At 45.7% G+C, this 18,325-nt stretch overlaps 1 protein-coding gene across 6 annotated transcripts in view; it reads right to left on the bottom strand.

Moving 5' to 3' along the window:
- LOC146797097 (uncharacterized) overlaps window positions 1-18,325 on the bottom strand; it is a 679,272-nt gene that overhangs the window by 558,943 nt on the left and 102,004 nt on the right. For all 6 annotated transcript variants that reach the window (XM_085629734.1, XM_085629733.1, XM_085629730.1 and 3 more), the window contains one exon: window positions 3,960-6,793. In XM_085629734.1, the coding sequence (XP_085485860.1) occupies window positions 3,960-6,728 (2,769 nt within the window). In that variant the 5' untranslated portion in view covers window positions 6,729-6,793. The remainder of the gene's footprint in view (window positions 1-3,959; window positions 6,794-18,325) is intronic.

An 18,325-nucleotide genomic window follows, 5' to 3' on the forward strand; every position in this document is an offset into this window, starting at 1 on the left:
TTCTACCTTGGCTTGAAATAAATTAGTTGGAGGCAACGTAGTTGGGGGATCTTCATTTGACCCCATTGTTGATTCCAATGTAAGGGTAGTTGTTACTATAGTACCAGGATCTCTCTGTTGACATCTTTGTTTTTGGATAGTACCTTGAGCACATGTGACCTGGTTCTTAGGGAAACCGTCGACCACTGGAAGCTAATGCACCCCCTTTGGTCGGGCCAGATTTATAGTAGTGGCACATTCAAGATCATCCTGCTGGTCTCCACCTTTAAATGGAATTCCAATGCCCCCGGTTACCGATTTCAAACACCGTCAGTCCTGGGAATCCAAGAGTTAACAGGGTTAAAAAAAGTTTTTAATAGCTACATTGAATAGCGTTGTCCAGGTTTGTTGGTACAATTTTCCAATCGGAGTGCATCCCTATTGGAAGAAGGGGCAGGAGGTGGTCTATAAAAGTACCCTAATGGTAATGCTTAAATTCTGTCTGAGGAATAAGTCTTCAAGTATAGTCATCGTAGGAGCAGTTCCACTAACTAACTAACTAGTGACGGGGTCTTGAAGTCTACTAATACACAAACTCCAGGACAGTCTTTAGAGTGTATACCTAACCAGGAACCTCTTCTTGCAGATATAACTTCCTGAGTGAGATCCTGTGGTCATCTCGCATTCGTTTTTTGCCAGTGGACTTACTTTTCAGTGCCTGGTAATCTTCATTTGCATGGGGGTCATTTCTGGAACTTCCCCAAGAACTATCAAGTAGGGCGTGCATTCTGGTGGCAATTGAGGGTACTTTAGTGAAGCTTTTGTTAAGTAAGTTGGTGGATTGAGCCTTCCTGTATAATCTATCTGCTGCACCCTGGTGACACCTCAAACTTGCCCCCCAGCCGAGCTGGACATTTTTCGGGGTAGAACAGACCTATCTTGCGGCTGCATTACAGTTTGGTGTGCTGACCCGGTGGCGGGAAGAGGTCTATTACCTATGGCTGGGGGGATGGAGCTTTTAAGTACTCTATTTTGGCATCCGACATGTCAAGGTGAGCCACTAAGGGGGCTAGCTCTGCCTTTATTATATCCCTGAATCTATAATGGCAGCTCGTGAGAACCCTCAATTTCTGCTTGAGTCCCGGGCAGGGAAAGCAGGTTGTTACCCTGTGAAGATTTATCTAGTTGTGGAGTTGGGTGTTTGGGAGACTTGGAGACCAGAGCTTTCCCTCTCCTAGTGGTCTGTTTTCTGCGAGTTATCCTTTTGGATTTTATAATAGGGAATTGGGGGTTAGTGAGTCCCAAGGAGTTATCGATCTATGCACTTGGTACTGTTAGCTGTGCCTCAGTTAATATTTCTGGGGTAGAGCTATGCATCAAACCCTGGGATGTTACTGCTTCTGGATAAGGGTCCAAGTGGGGTTCTATGGTCGTATGTGAGACCTGAGGAGGGGATCGGGAACTTAGCGACAACCTCCTCTCCGAGAGTGCTAACTCAGTCCTAACTACCCCAATTGACCTCTCGAGCATGCGATCTACGGAGGTAAACTTCAAAGTTGGGGTGTTGGGTAGTGCCCCTTCTACTGGATTTTTCTTCCCCCATCCTATACAATTTTGAATCCTACAGTACTCAATATTTGTACTAAAATAAAATCCATATAATCTGTCAAGAGTCCAACCCAGATACTATACAAGGGGCAGAAAACAATGTGCTTAAAATCAAAAACACAATCCAAGATGGAGTCCACGGGGGCTGAGCTGAAGCTTCCTTGCGCAAACATCTGATGGCTTACGGGGCTACAAAAGTGCCTCTGGAACAGCCCTGGTCTGGCCCTGCCTTCCGCACGGACAGTCTAATGAGAAGTAATACAGGTGATGCGGGTAAGCAGACAGGCAGTCAATGGCAGTCAATAGCATCAGTAACGTGGGCAGGGAACCACCAACAGTAAAAGCAACAAGAGTACTCCTTGGTCAGTAGCAAGGAGCAAACGGCAGCGATGTTGACGTCGAACCACTTACCTCATTCCCCTTATCACACTGGGGCCGCCGCCCCCACCCGCCTACACCAAGCAGCGAAGGAAGGTGGAGACAGATCAAGTTGTTCATAAAGTTGTTGAGGGGCAGTTGGGCACAACACAACACCCACTGCCCCCACCGCTTTACATCCATACCTGCCCGTCTCCGCGAGCAAGCCAGGTACAGTAGCAGCGAGCAGAAGCCAGCAACGGTATTGGCCGTAGCTGCAGCAGTCTCAAACGGTCATCCACAAAGCTGACCACAATACACCACAAAACAAGTCAAAATACTGGCTACGCAAAGTAAGGGCAAAGTGGCATGTGGCAAATGCAGAAAAACAACCTCAGAGGACCAAAGAGCAAACTCAGCCGTTGTAACAAACTAAAGTTGTTGTAACCAAGTTGCTGTAGCTAACCAAATGCACATGGATATTATGGTTAGAATAATGGGGGTACTCTTGCTGTCTATGCTTTTTTTTTTCTTTTTAACCTCTTGTCTTTTTCCTTTGTGTTTCCTGCATATGCAACAGAATTTGTAATACTGTGATACTGTGTTAATCCTGGAATTTTGGTATACACTCTCTTATGTCTATTATCATCTTTCCAAATACAAAAAAATAAGTAACAACATTCCATAAAAAATAACTACTCGATACTTCCAACATAGAACTAACAGTTCACACAAGCACCAACTAATATTGCTACCAGCACATGCTGCTGCCAGGTGGACACTACATCCTCTCTGTTAGGATGCCTATGCATCCGATTTACGTGCAATTTATCAGTTTTATTATAAAAGAAACAGCCCTTGTGATTTGTGATGTTAGATGTGAAAAATGAAACATGAGAAAGTCTTCTGCACATTTGCCTGAGTGTACTGTATACATAACACAAGCTAGTGATGCACCTTCAACTTATATTAAAGCGCTACATATATAATGAATATCAGGAATGATGATGATGATGCTTATTAAGCGCTCGAATGCCGAGGCGTCTTGGCGCTGGTGTGTAAGCAGAGAGCTTGAAGACTTAGCTGGATCTACTCGGGTGTAAACAGCCGAGTCTTCAGAGCTTTCCTGAAACGTAATAGACTGGATTGTAATCTCAAAGCCACTGGCAGTTTGTGCCATAGTTTTGCTGCACAACTGGACAAGGACCTCCTCCCCCCCCCATCTGGCGATTTGAAACTTGGGGGTACAGATCAGGCCAAGACTGGCAGATCGGAGGTTTCGTGAGGGGGTGTAAAGCCTAAACATCTCCTGGCTGTCATCTGAGCCCCCTCCGTAACGTGCCTTGTGCACCAAACAAAGCGCTTTAAATTCTATTCGCTGCTGTATTAGGAATGAAATAATGAGCAAAATCATACAGTTATGCTGGTCAGATCTAGGCTATGAGGGTCTCAGAAGCTGGAAAAATGCAAAGCAGAAGCTGGATAAAAAGAAAGCTAAAAGGGAAAAGAAGAAAAGAGTGAGTACGAAAAATAAACTACTGATAAAAAAAAATATGGCCCTCTAAATGGACTAAAAAACTAAATACAGAAGTGTTACCAGAAAGGCTCGTTTCACAGATCTTTCAAAGTAATCAGATTCCAAAAAAAGCTTTCCTATAAGAGAGTGTTTAATGACACACAAGTTGGAACATCATCCCTTTGATAGCAAGATACTAGGTGAATGTAACACCATAGTAAAAAACAAAGCTAAATAACTACTGAATTTAGCTGGTGGAAGACCTTCATTGTAAAGTACTGACATATAAAATGATTTAAACATTTAAAAAAGTCTATTTCACTATTAAAGAAAATGATCGCGTATTTCAATTCTGGAATCCATGTGGATGTCGTATTGTTTTTAGTTCTTCTGTTGCCAAGCAAAATGCACTGCGCGCTATTTTTGTGAAGAAAAAAAATATATATACAACCCCGGTTTAAGCTCCCATCTACATTATTCACGAAGAAAAACTGCTTACCTTAATATCCTCATGGAGAGCTGCTTCAGGTGCATTTTCGGAGTTGGCGTGTTCACTTTCAGCCTCTAAATCTGCTAGATCAGCCCCTGGCAGGTCTGTGTTCTGTTGTGATAAATGTTTTTTCCTGTCGTCATCATAAAATGGGGACTCTGTAGACAAATGTTTCAGTGCAGTGGGATTAGAGTGTCTTACTTCAGTTGTATGATTTTGTGTGAAAGGACCACAGCCAATGAGCCCTTTCTCGTCAGACAGTTCTAACGGGCACCCAACATGTTCACATGAAAGTTCTCTGCACTCTGCAGTCAAACTTAACTCCCGCAAACCACAAGATTTCGGCACATTTTCAAAGCAAATTATGTTCTTGATCTCTGTGGTTTGGCTTCCTGCCAGGCTTTGTTTTTTCACGGAGCTCTCAGTGTTACAGATGCCCAGCTCATGGTAAAATGGACTACACACAGGAGAGTCTATTTCTGCCACTATGTCAGTTGTAGGCTGGTTCAAATGAAGGGGATCCTCAGCTTTCCTCTGTAATCTATTTTCCAGTTCTAGTGCTTGAGAGATGGGCACATCTTGCTTTGAATGTTCGTCACAGTTCCTAGGAGTTTTCAGGCTTTTGTGCTCATCCAATCCATGTTTGAATGCAATATTTGTTGTGCTGCTGGCTATGTGCGCCTCTTTGTGGTCCAAGTCCTCGTCATAATGGTAACAATCTTCGTTGACTTGCTGCCTGTGACCCACCTCTTCTCTGCAGAATCCGAGGTCTTCAACAAATGAAAGCTCGGTCCCTACAACGGGTTGCAGTGTTATTTGAAGAATCCTATCTGACTCTTCTCTACCTAAGTCAGCAAATGTAGCTGTAATGTCAACATCTTCACAGTGTGCCTCTGCAAAGTCCCTATTATTCAATCCCTGGATGCCCTCCTCACAAGAATGTGTTTCCTCTTCTACATCATCATTTGGTGATGTTGTGTGTTCCAGCTGCACTTCTTTTAATTCATCCTCTTCTTCTTCCTTTTCCTCCAATAATTCGGGTTCCTCTAAGACCATATCCAGCAAATGGCCCATCTTTTTAGAAGGACCAAAATTTTCAAAATGCAGTTTGTTTGCATTAACATGGAAACCATCAAAGTCATTTTCTTCTTCTTCCTCCTCTTCTTCCTCAATTACTACAAGCTGCTGTTTAAGTAGGTGCAATTCCAGAAGTTGCAGGATTTCTGGGTCCAGTTTATCGGAGATGTCGCGACCTCTATCAACCATGTATTCTCTGGCTTCCACTTTATCTTCAGCACTGTCATAACTATCTTCTAAGCGATACTCATAATTCCTCGCACCTGGGGGGCAATAAATGCTTTCGGGATGAACTAGTCCCCCGCCATGTTGCTGTCCTTGATTGCCATCGGTGTCTAAATCTTCCTCTGTTTCAGAGTTCGCCTGATATACTTCATCCTGGCTACTGAAAGACTGAACCTCAGACTGGTCACTTACTTTCACATCTATTTCTTCTGCACCAGAGTCAAATCCTTCCTGATGAATTGGGATTTCACTAGAGACTAGAATGTCTGAAGTCATAAAATCCTCCTGCTGCATTGCCTCATATTTTTGCTCACTTGTCTCTGAACATCCAGGAAAAGACGCTTGCTCTAACAATACATCTTCAGATGATTCTTGTTGAGGCACGCGACTGCCATTTAGCAATTCTTTCAAAGGTGTTACCACACTTCCCAACACATCACAAGGTGCCTCAGCGCCCACCAATGCACTGGCTCCTTTGGTGGGATTTCCAGGGTACTCGTGTTGTGCCTGCTGATGTAGACGGACATTAATCTTGCCAACATTTTCCTTGATTAAAATCATGCCAACAGTCCCTGTTTTGTAATCTTCTTCTTTTAAAGACATGATCGTATCCTCCTCATCTAGAAAAGAAAACAGTTTGCTTTTTCTGGCCATCAGCGTAACTTCCTCATAGCCACTGTGCTGATAATTTATGGCAGAGGACAAGCATTCTCCCGAATCACAGATTGATGCAAATTTAATTTCCTGCTCTCTTGTCACAAGGGATGGCAATTTGCTTCGTGAATCATGGTGTGTCGATAAACTGCTTTCTGCATGCTCTTCTACATTTTTACTAGGCTTTTTATACGTCAATCCATATTCCTCTACAACCAATTGAGTATACTCTTTGGTAGTGCCACCAACAGACGAAATTTCACTTAGGCAGTTCTCCTGGTGTGTGCGCATGGTACCACCAATTGACAATGATTCTGCTTCACCTGCTTCTTCGTCTGAAACATCGGCAATTTCTTGATCATCCACGCAGATCCCCTGGTCATCTGCTTCAAGGCCCTCCTCTTCCAGCAGGTTCTGTGCTTCCAAGTCCTCTAGTTCCTCCAGTAAATCACTTCGGTCACTTAGAGAGTCTTGATTTTCATCTAATGAGCCTCCCCAATCATCTTCAGCATCAGACACACTTTTCAAATCTGAGCTCTGGTCATGTTCTGCAGCAGCTCGTTCATCATCTCCTTCACTGCCGGATAGGTTTGCCTCTCTGGAATCAGACAGCTGTTCCACTTCCATGTCACCTTTTAAGGCACAGGGACCTGGACTTTGCAAAATATCCTCTTGAAAAGGTTCTTGGTTGTTATTTATGCGATCTGCAGACTCGGCCTCGAGGCTGGGTTTCTGTAATAGGACACCTGGACCCTGTGTCAGAGACACATCTGTCAGTATGGATTCCTTTCCATCATCATTGATTACATGTGCACTATCCATTCCAGATCCATAATGCGGTGCACCATACGCTTCTATGTCTTGGTGTGCAAGGGTCCAGAGAATACCTACAAGAGTACAGTAATAAATAACAATAAGAACGGAAATGAAAAAGAACCATGTAGCAATATGTTTAATAACATTTACAAGCATCTCATGATAATAGAGGGAGATATTAACAATTTTACTGGCTTTACCTGGCGGTAAGAAACAGTAAAATTTTGCTACATGTCCATTCATCCAAATTGGGCGGGCCACCACGTAGCCATTTCTTCGATGGCCCTTACTCCCCAAGGCCATCGGAGAAGTTTGGCCATGGCAGAGACAGAGTAGTCTCTGTCGTGGCTTAACTGAAAGCTCATCTGCATTAAATTGGGCAGGCGCAACTTCATATTGGTGATATGTATACTCTGTTGTAACCGAGTATACATACGGCCAATATATAAAACCGGCACTTTATAAACTAGACTTACAAAATGTGCATTACAAAATTGGCATGCACTTTTGTAAGTTAAGTAAACAAATATATACGTTTAGGCGTCAACAACTGGACTACATTTCAGCAAAGTAATCTAAGGGGCATCATAGACAATCAGAGAAAAGCTCAAGTTGTCTGTAGCATTATTTAAAACCCTTAGGTGAATAACATCATGTTATTCACAACTTGCTATCCACGGTTTCAATGTGGTGCCCCTTTTATGCTGATCCACTGGATTGGCAACACCTTGAAAGAAATGTTATGGGTCCACTAAACAGAAAATGCCCTTCCTCATGTACCCTGCCTTTCCCTATTCCCCTTCTCTGTCCGATACAATTAAAATATAAATTCCTGTCTCTGGTTCGTTTTGCATTTCTCCTATTCGTTTTTTACTTATTTGAAGGGGAAAAAAGGGAATACCTGAAGTCCGGTCACCTTCCCAGACCTCTCAGTATCACCCACTCTTCCCTAATTGAACAAAAAATAAATTTTCTGACACCATGTCCTGTCTCCCTCTGCCCCCTTTCACTGAGGGTCATGTTCTCTAGCCTCAGTTACGGAGTAGAGACCAGGTGCGTGCTGGTAGCCCGTCACAGCCACTGCCAGCACAGAGAGAAAGCCACTGACTGCGTGGGACTGGACTGATCTGCAGGAGGTTCAGCAGCTGTTGGTGCTAGAACATCACTCTATATTACCCTGTCTCTCTGGGGTCTTTGGAAACTTGTAGGAGGTGCCCATCCACTGTTTCCAAGTTTCTACAGACCTAGATCAGATGGAGTAAAATCAGATAGTAGCAGCCCTCAATTCCTCATATCCCCATGAAAAACAAATGTCATTAAAGGCATTTTCTTCAACGTTAATATCTAGTGAAGTATGCTCTAAACATAGTTTATATGTCTTCAAAATATCCTTAGTATGGAGCAACCTCCACAAAATGAATCCTCCATACAGATGCAGTGCACCGCTCCAGGTAACAAAGCAAGCCTCAGTGGATCTTGAAGAGGCTGAATTGATCCGAGTAATACCACTCTGCCTCAACTACAAGGCATGCCCAATAAATGTATCCTTCAAATGTGACTGTCCCTCATACTGTCCCTGCACAATCTTAATTTTCAAACCCTATTATGTACTGCAATCAACAAAATGGCATAGAGTAAGCAAAAGAAAGCAATGTATTTGTCAAGTCATGTCTATAGAATTTGCACAAGGAAAAGCTGCACACTCACCTGTAATCCTAGTTCTCTTCCAGGGGCTCCTCATCAAAATCGTAAGCACTGAATATAGTCCCACTCACGTGCAAGGATCCCGGAGCACTTTTATAATTATACATATATGTATATCTAACTTTGTACAGCACTACACAAATGTGTGCAGTCTAAAGAAAATATAAAACTGGACAAATTAAATGTAATGTTCATTTAACAAAGAGACCTATTACATAAAATAAGTTGCTGATATAAAAGTGAACATAGACAATCTTTCAGAAACCTTTTATCAAAAAGAAAAGGGTATGTGTGACATTGTTAGTCCATAGGCTTGGACGCAAAGCATAGGAGAAAAGAAACTGGCATTGTGCATTTAAGAACCTCACAGTACACCCTGCATCCCATGATGCCCCAGAGGTGACAGTTAGTTCAGGTCATTTTTACAGATATCAGAGTATCCTGGGTGAAACACTGCTGAAAGCCGTAGTACTTCTTGGGGAGGTGGTAGGGTTGCTTATGACTTTGTGAGGATTCCCCTGGTAGAGAACTAGGATTACAGGTGAGTAACCTGTCCTTCCCTTCCAGGGGATCCTCATCAAGTCATAGGCACTGAACGGAACAGCAAGCCAATCCCATAAATAAGCGAATAAGAACAAGAAAGCAGCTTCAGCAATCACCTGAAAAGGTTTTTCAAAGAAGCCTGCCCTACTTGAGTATCTGCTCTGGAGTGTGAATCCAGGCAATAGTTTCTAGTGAAAGTATGAACAGATCTCCAAGTAGCGGCCTTACAAATGGGAATAATTCTAAGAGGAGCTATAGTAGCAGCTTTTCTCCATTTGGAATGAGCTTTAGGTCTACCTGGTAGGGACTTTTAAGCTAGCTGGTATGAAAATAGTATACAGGAAACTATCCGTTTAGAAATGGACTGCTTTGATGAAGGTCAGCCTGTTCTTACTGGACCATAATTTATGAAAAGGCGATTTGCTTGTCTAATAGCTTGTGTTGTCATTACCACTCTAATAATATGAAATACTGTGTATGGTTCATTAGCGTAGAAACCCTTAATCTCACGGACTCTGCGTGCAGAGGAAATATAAACTAAGAAAACTGCTTTCGATGTAAGATGTTGTAAAGAGACTTTGTGTTTGGGTTCAAGGAGGGCTGAGGGGTCAAACAATGCTTAGCCCGCAAGGAGGAGAAGACTGGGGGACTTAAAGAGAGGAAAAACCTTTTTAATACCTTCTAGAAAATCTTTACCGATGGCCATTCTAAACAAAAAGGTTTGTGATGAAGATCTTATTTCCTATAGGCAGTTACAGCTGCAAGGTGTACTTTAAAAGAAGAAAATTGTAAACCAGACCTTGCCAGATGAAGTAGGTAAGGTATTAGTACAGCTTCTTGAAATGAGAATAGGTTGTGGCTGCTCTAAATACACCAAATGCAAACCCTCTTCATGTTAAAGGAATACGATTTTCTGGTGGAAGGTCATTTAGCTTCTCATGTATTTTTTGTCCAGTGTTATGGAAGACCTAGATGACCATATTGCAGAAATTCAGGGGCCAGGCCGCTAAGTTCAACGATGAGTGGGTGGGGTGCATGATCTGGCCCCTGAACCTGTACAGGAGAACCTGTCTGCATGGCAGTCTGTTGTGTGGATGTTCATATGGGGGAAAGAGAACCGGTGCTATCATTGTCATTCTGGTCTTGAACTAATAAAACCTGATCAGAACTGCCTGTATGAGGGGGGTTTGTAGGAAATGTATAAAGGAAGTTTTATGATCAGTCTATCAAAAAAGCATTATCGTTCAACATTAGCTGGTCGAATTTGGAGGCATAATCATTTTTTTAATTTTTGTCAGCAAATAACTATTTGAGAATCTCGGCAGTCTTGTTTTATTCTATGACTTTGTTGTTTAGTATGCAGTCATGATTTTCTTGGAAAGTTAAACTGAGGGAGTCCACTTCTATGTTTTGAACACATGCGAAATGGACAGCTGTCATTGTTAAGTTCCTTGCAATTAACCATTTCTGTAGGTCTTGTGATTCGAGGTACAGAGGTCTTGAAGGAGTCCCTCGCTGCTTGTTCAGATAGTACATTGATGTTGAATTGACTGTCTGAACAAGCAGAGAGCTGTTTTAATTGAAGGAAGAAAGGGTTTAAAAGTCAGATGAACTGCTTTCAGCTCTTGCAAGTTGATATGGTAGGTTTTCTTTTTGCCTGTGCTTAATCCTTGGGTCCTTAAATGGCCCAGTTGAGTTCCCTATCCTTGGAGAGACACGTCTGGGACTAGAGTTTGTACTGAGAGATCCTGGTGGAATGATGTCCCTTTCATTAGATTTTTCAGTCTGGTCCACCATGAAAATGCCTGAATAGCCAACTGTGAAAGAGTTAATTTATTTTTCCAGCTGTCCAAGAACTGGTTCCACTATTCCTCTCAGCATTGCTCTAAAGGCTGCACAGGAAGTCTGGCATGAGGTCACTTCGGTTGGACTGATGATCGTCTCTCCTCCAAATGATACACTTTTATGGACTGGGTATCTATTATAGCTCCAAGGTAAAGTATTCTCTGCAGATGGTGGGCCTCCTGCAGTTTGTTTACCTTAAAACTCAATTTGGACAGAGTGTTGATACATATTTGAAAATGCTTCAATGCGTATGGCTCGAAAACAATTTGTTCTTATTAATGACAATTAAGAAAAACAAAGAAAAAAAACTAAGAAAACGCTTCAATGTCTCCTCAGAAGATGTTCCGTTTATTAACCAGTCATCTAGATACGGGTAGATGAAAATCTTTTGTGTCCTAAGATGTGCTTCAACGACAGCCATACTCTTTGTAACTTTGAGGCGCTGACTTTAGTCCAAGAGGTAGGTTTTTGTACTGAAAATGTTTTGAGCCTACTATAAATCTTAGGAACTTTCAATGTTTTGGTACTATCAGGATGTGGAAGTAGGGATCTTGAAGATCTATTGCACACATCCAGTCTCCTTAATGTAGTTGAAGATAGATGTAGTGCAATGCAATCATCCTGAATTTTTCTTTTCTTACGTAATTGTTCAGTACTCTGAGGTCGACGAAGGGTTTGAGCTCTACTTTTGGTCCTTTTTTTTTGTTAACCAGAAAGTACGAGGAATACATTCACAATCCTTTTTGATAAGAAAGGAACGTCATCCACTGCATTTTCCTGTTGCTAGGCCGATGTTTTGGCTGGAGGCATACAAGGAGGAGACTTGAAACGAAAAGAATATCCATTCTATTCAAGACCCATTTGCCTGCAGTTATAAGAAGCCACTCTGTAAAGTTTTACAATGCCTCCATCCACCAGAGTGAATAAAAGGAGCTGGGGAAGAAGTGATTCATTGTTTCGTAGGAGACTTCCCTTTTTTGTAGGCTGTTGAGGTCCTCCTCACCGTCTAGAGTTCATATGCTGGTGGTAAAATTGACTTTGTTGCTGTTATTGCGGTTGATGAGACCAATGAGGAGTTTGAACCTTCTGGGAGTAGTATCGTCCATCATAGGGTCTGGAGCTCCTTCTATATTTATTCCCATTTGATAAGCTCACTGCTTGCAAAGTGTATACCTCGGTTTTCATACGTGACATTTCATCATCAGCATGTGAGCCAAAGAGTATATTCCATGAGCATAATAAGTTCAGGATTCTTTGTTGTGCCTTAGGTTTAAGAACTGTTTGCCTAAGCCATGATTTTCCTCTAACACAACTACGATGGCAGTAGCCAAGAGTGGCCAGAAGTGATACTTCAGCTGCTGAGCCAATTTTTTGGTTTCAGACAAGCATGCTCTCATTGAGGACTTTTTGAAAGTTCGATTTGTTATGTTATATTGATTCGTAGAGCGCGACTATCACCCGTAGGGGGATGAAGGCGCTTGAGCAGGTGAGTGAGTCAGGTCTTCTGCTTCTTCCGGGACCTCAAGAAGTGAAGAGGAGGCTCTAATGTGCTGGGGGAGTGACTTCCTGCTCTGTTTTTGTGGATGCAGGGAGGGGGTGTCAATGAGAGAGAGTAGGTGTCTGGCCAGCTGGTGAAAGTGTATGAGGCTGTTGAGGTAAGTCAGTCTAATGTTGTGTAGGGCTTTGTATGTGTAAGTGAGGAGCTTGAATTGGCTGTGTTTGTGAATGGGGAGCCAGTGGAGCTCTATGAGGTAGGGTCTGTGGTGGGTGCGGCATGAGGGGGTCCGTTATGAGTCTGGCAGCAGCATTCTGGATGGTTTGGAGTCTTTGTAGGAGTTGCTTGGAGATTCTGGCATGGAGTACGTTGGCGTAGTCAAGCTTGCTTGTGAGGAGTGCTTGAGTGACGGTAAGTCTGCTGTTCTGTGGCAGTCACTTCTAGCTCTTACGTAGCATGTGTAGGGTGTGGAAGCAGGAGGCGCTTACTGTGTTGACTTGTGCCATCATGGAGAGTTTGTCTTCTAGCATGATCCCTAGGTTTCTTGAGTGGTCGGTGGGAGTGGCTGGTCCTAGCTCTGACCAGCTTGAGTCCCAAGGGATGGTCTTGTTTCCAAAAATCAGCACTTCTGTCTAATCGGAGCTGAGCACGCAGTTTGTTCTCATTCAGTTTGAGAAGTGTGGCTCAATGATTAGAGCGGCAGACCCTGATGCAGAGGTCTAGCCCGGGACCAGGGTTCAATTCCCCGCCTCGGCGGGTCTTGGGCTCAAAAATTTCACGGACATGATAATTCTCGCCTCGGTGCCTATTCCAATCATGGAGTCCCACTCTGCAACTCTGGGCAATAGCTTGCTTAATCTCCACAACCGCCCCCACAACGCTAAGGATGCCTGGCCTCCACCTTGGGGGTGCCCAGGAGTGGATGGGAAAAGTAATTATCGGGGTGGATGGGAAATGATTAAAATGCATTATTTAATGTGCAAAAGGGTTGCAATGGCCCACTGACCCTTATAGTGGCAACATGTTTTTGCCCTACACTAATGGCCATATGAGGCCCATGGCATTCGTCAGAGCGGGTTCGCTTTTCTAGTACTCTGCCGGCGACGTCTCTGATCTCAGAGGTTTCTTCATAAAACATGCACAATAAAAGATTTTTAGGCATGCATAGGCAGTTAATACTTGCCAGTACAGTGGTACCTAGGTAGTGGGTATTTTAAAACCCCACGGGGAGCAGAGGGAGGTTGGCCCTGTAGTCAAAATTCTGTTAAGGGTCCCTACTGTGGTTCGCTTGTGGTATGCTCTTTTATTTATATTAACCTAGAAGAACGCATCTCCAGCATCCCTTGGCATACACGATCTCCAAGGCCTTCCAGTTGGAAGGTATCCCGATCCCACACACCATAGTCTTATGGTAGGTATTAAACAGCCTGGCTGAGCAGCATGGTTCCTGCGGCACTTGGCGACAGTCTTTTAACACACTTTGGCACTCCAAACGTATTTACAGAAGAAGACAGCTGTGTTCAATTATGGAGATAGGGCCGACCACATTTCCAAATAAATGCGGAGTCATTCCCGTAAAGGGTCCAGTGCATTGTGTTTAAGGTTTTATACAAAATGTACTTCCCCTATTAGGAGGCACTGCAAAAACACACAGTTGCAGCTGTATGTAAATAAGAGTGGCAGTTAGAACCCAGTGAATCGGCCACAGGTCTGGCCGGGGAGTGGAGACCATGGCCTCTGCTGCGCTGGAGGGGGACTGTCTATCCTATCCAGATATCCTGCCTTTCTGGCCGGGGAGTGGAGACCATGGCCTCTGCTGCGCTGGAGGGGGACTGTCTATCCTATCCAGATATTCTGCCTCTCTGGCCGGGGAGTGGAGACCATGGCCTCTGCTGCGCTGGATGGGGACTGTCTATCCTATCCAGATATCCTGCCTCTCTGGCCGGGGAGTGGAAACCATGGCCTCTGCTGCGCTTGAGGAGGGACTGTCTCTCCTATCCAGATTTCCTGCCACTCTAGCTGGGGTCTCAGGGCTGTTAAGGGGGGCTCTGCTGCACCACCTTCCCTCACAGCTCTGCAGGTTTGCCGAGTCGGCACCAGATTTCCTGCCACTCTAGCTGGGGTCTCAGGGCTGTTAAGGGGGGCTCTGCTGCACCACCTTCCCTCACAGCTCTGCAGGTTTGCCGAGTCGGCACCAGATTTCCTGCCACTCTAGCTGGGGTCTCAGGGCTGTTAAGGGGGGCTCTGCTGCACCACCTTCCCTCACAGCTCTGCAGGTTTGCCGAGTCGGCACCAGATTTCCTGCCACTCTAGCTGGGGTCTCAGGGCTGTTAAGGGGGGCTCTGCTGTACCACCTTCCCTCACAGCTCTGCAGGTTTGCCGAGTCGGCACCATATCTACTGTATGCGCTCAGCTAGCTTTTGTTTTTTAGAGAAAACAAATACCCAAAGCAGGAGTTTGTTTTCTCCAAACAAAATGGCCCAAATGCATGGAGGTTTGTTTTTGTGCTCATTCTCCCAGGCTGTGTAGGTCCCCAACAGGGAAAGTCAGTGAAAGTTGCCCCACCCACGATACGACCCAGCTGTCCAGAGGAAGACGGGCCACTGAGTCAGGGGTTAGCATAGTCAGAGCCAGCTGAGGCCCCAGCGATGGCCCCCTAGAAGTTACCCCATCTCTAAATGGGGCAGAGAACAAGTGCATTTGACGGACGGGGGATTGGCTTTGGGGGGTATTAGTACTGCTCGCCAAACTATAAATGAGGCCCTAAATCTGCTGGTGCGATTCATGAGGTAAGCTGCCTGGGGATGCAGACCTTGAGTTAGCATACTACAACTGTGAGCCACTAATGGCTAGGCTAGCCCAGCTCTTTAACTTATTATTTCAAAAAGTTACTTAAAAAAACTCAAGAAAAATGTGCATGTAGAAACTACAGCAAATATTAGTCAATGCAGGCTTAGAGTACCAGTACTGCAGATTAGGAGAAGAGTAATGATACCAAACCATGCTTATTCCACCCCTTCTCTCCTCGTCCCCCAGTGTGTTTGTCTCGCCTTGTTTCTTGTTCTATTCATCACATCCTGTACCCCTTTACAGTTGGACATTTCCTAGGTTAATTTGTAAAGGGCGAAAGATGCTGGTTTCTGTTCAGCAAGTATGGTTGGGGGCAGGGGGTATGGGGGGGTTAGTAGGGAACTTAGGGCCGATGTTTTGGCCCACTGTGTATTGTTTTTTCCACCTTCATATGTCCGGCAATTGGGGTTTTTGTACACACGGTTTGTTTCTATAAACTCAATTTTCTTTATGCGTCATACCGAGACACCCTAGTCTAACCACTGGTGGCGATGTATCGCGAAGCGGTAGAGTATGGCTCTTTTCGCCCAGAGACGGACCTGGCCACCATCGTAGTGATCCCGAAGTCCCAACCCCCTTCGAGATGCTGCTCGGACTACCGGCCCATTTCTCTTATAAACACTGAGCTCAAGATCTTCGCCTCTGTTCTGGCCAGCCACATAAGACCGCACCTGGTTCACCCAGATCAATGCGGCTTCATGCCTCTCCGAAGGACTAGGCATTGTCTTCGACGCCTACATCTTGCCCTGGCAAACCGGCACCTGCTGTCCCCCTATTTGTCGCGCCTTCTGGTGGACTTTGAGAAGGCGTTTGACTCGGTCGACTGGGGCTACTCAGAGGCAGTGTTGGAACAGATGGGCTTCGAAATTCCTTTCCGCAACTTGGTGAAGACGCTGTATTATCGGCCCCGGGCGCAGGTCCTTGTCAATGGGACTCTATCTCGTCCCTTCGCTATCAGGTGAGGTACGCAGCAGGGATGCCCCTTCTCGCCGATCCTGTTTGCCTTAGCGATGGAGCCCCTGGCCTGCCTTATTCGATCTGATTACTCCCTCACTGGCTGGCGGTGGCCTGGCTTTGTGGAGGACAAGATTGCGCTCTATGCCGACGATGTGCTGCTGTTCCTAGCGGACCCGGCCCAATCGGGCCCCGATGCCTTCGGGCTCTGGGGCTCTTTGAGCGCACCTCTGGCCTCCGGTTAAACCCGGCCAAATCTGTCTTGGTCCCCCTTCATTTGTCCCGCGAGTGCTTTGATTGGCAGTCGATGATCCCCCTTCGACGGCACCCCTTCAAATATTTGGGGATCTGGGTGGCCCTTCTCCCTGATCTTGCGTGGTCCCTCAAAGTCACGCCTCTGGTCAAGCGGGTTCGTGCTGACCTCCTTAATTGGCGTACTTTACCCCTAAACCCTCTGGGCAGGATTGCTCTATTTAAAATGATGATTTTGCCTCGCTTTTTATATATACTTCAAAACACGCACCTTTCGTTCGCTCGGTCCTGGTTCCGAGAGATGGACGGGCTGGCTACTAAGTTCCTATAGGGGTGGGGGGGGGGGGTCAGAGGCCCAGGCTGGCCCTGGCCCAATGCCGCGTCCCGCCCTTTGACGGTGGTCTTGGGATGACGAACCTCTACCTCTATTTCTTGGCGACCCGGCTTCTGGTGGTACACGATTGGTTCACCGGCGGCTGGTCCGACCCGGCGTACCGCCTGGAACGACACACCCTTGGCTTTGCCACTATCCAGGGGATGCTATACGGGGACGTTGTCCCCCATGCTCTCCCCGATGGCACACGTGGGGTGCTCCTGGCCTGGCGGGCCTCCCTGCATCATACCCGCTGGTCGGTTAAGCTGACCCGATATACTCCCTTGTGGTGCGGCACCTGGCTCCGGGAGGTCGCCTCTCTTTCCGGATTTCGGCCCTGGGACCTTATCGGGATTTCCCTGCTAGGCGATGTCTGGAGCGGTACCCACTTGCGCTCCTTCCAGGATTTGCAGGCCAGACACTCCCTCCATTCGTCGCAGTTTTTCAGATACTTGCAGCTGCGCCATGCCCTCCGCTCTTAGATCCCAGACGGCACTGCGCTCCCCGAGTATAGTCCCCCTGAGGCTCAAGTCATGACAGGCAACCTGGGTCAGGGAGGGATATCCCGTATTTACCGCTCACTCACTAAAAACTGCTCCGAGACAAATGGAAGGGGTGGCTGGGGACTCTGGATGACACTGACTGGAGGGACGCCCTGATGGCCCCTAAAATAATTGCGGTCTCGGCGAGGCTGCGGCTAGTCCAAATATACTTCTTACATACTGCCTACCTTACACCGCTGCGTCTCCACCACGCGGGGCTTCGACCCGATGCCCTCTGCCCTGCTGTTCCCACTCCCAGGCTGATTTCTACCATATGGTGTGGCTTTGTCCTGCGATACAGGGGTATTGGGAGTCAGAAGCGGGAGAACTCTCGGAGGTCTTGGGCTGGGAGGTTCCCATTGACCCTACGCATGTTCTCCTGGATATCAAGGAGGGGCTGGACGGCACCAGGGCAGAGAAGCTCTTCCTTAATACAGCTAGCAGTAGCTAAGAGGGACATTGCAGCTCACTGGCTGAACAATACCGCACCTACGTTGGCATGCTGGCGCAAGGGAGTGGACTGGTTTGCCGCACAGGAACGGCCTCTCTATGTGGCATGGGGCTGTCCTAGGAAGTTTCACTGTATCTGGGGCAAGTGGGTCGGAATCATAGGACTGATTTGGACTGATATGATCTCTAGTTTGGAAGAGGACTTATTAATATTGGCTGCCGGTGCATCAAATTCTCTATATCAATGTGATGGGCTTGTATCTTGGTCTTGTTTTCTAAAGTTTATTTCTACATGGTGCTGTGTTCTTTGTTGCAATCAAAAGGCAATAAAATTGGTAATCAACAAAAAATACACTTAATTTTCATGGATGTGGATGGAATCCGTCTCGGAACCCCCACTGAACTATCAAGTAATATGATCCAGTATCAAAGACGTCAGAGAGTGGCTGCAATGTTATACACTAAGAGACGTCACCCGACTATAATAATGCTCCCAAAAACTCATCTGTTGGGCGCAAACTGTTCTTTCTTTGGTAGATACGGTTACTCTAGAGCAGTGGTTCTTAACCTTTTGACTCTTGGAACCCGGAGGCCA

This window comes from Triturus cristatus, chromosome 10, assembly GCF_964204655.1.
Source record: "Triturus cristatus chromosome 10, aTriCri1.1, whole genome shotgun sequence".
Classification (NCBI taxonomy): Eukaryota; Metazoa; Chordata; class Amphibia; order Caudata; family Salamandridae; genus Triturus; species Triturus cristatus.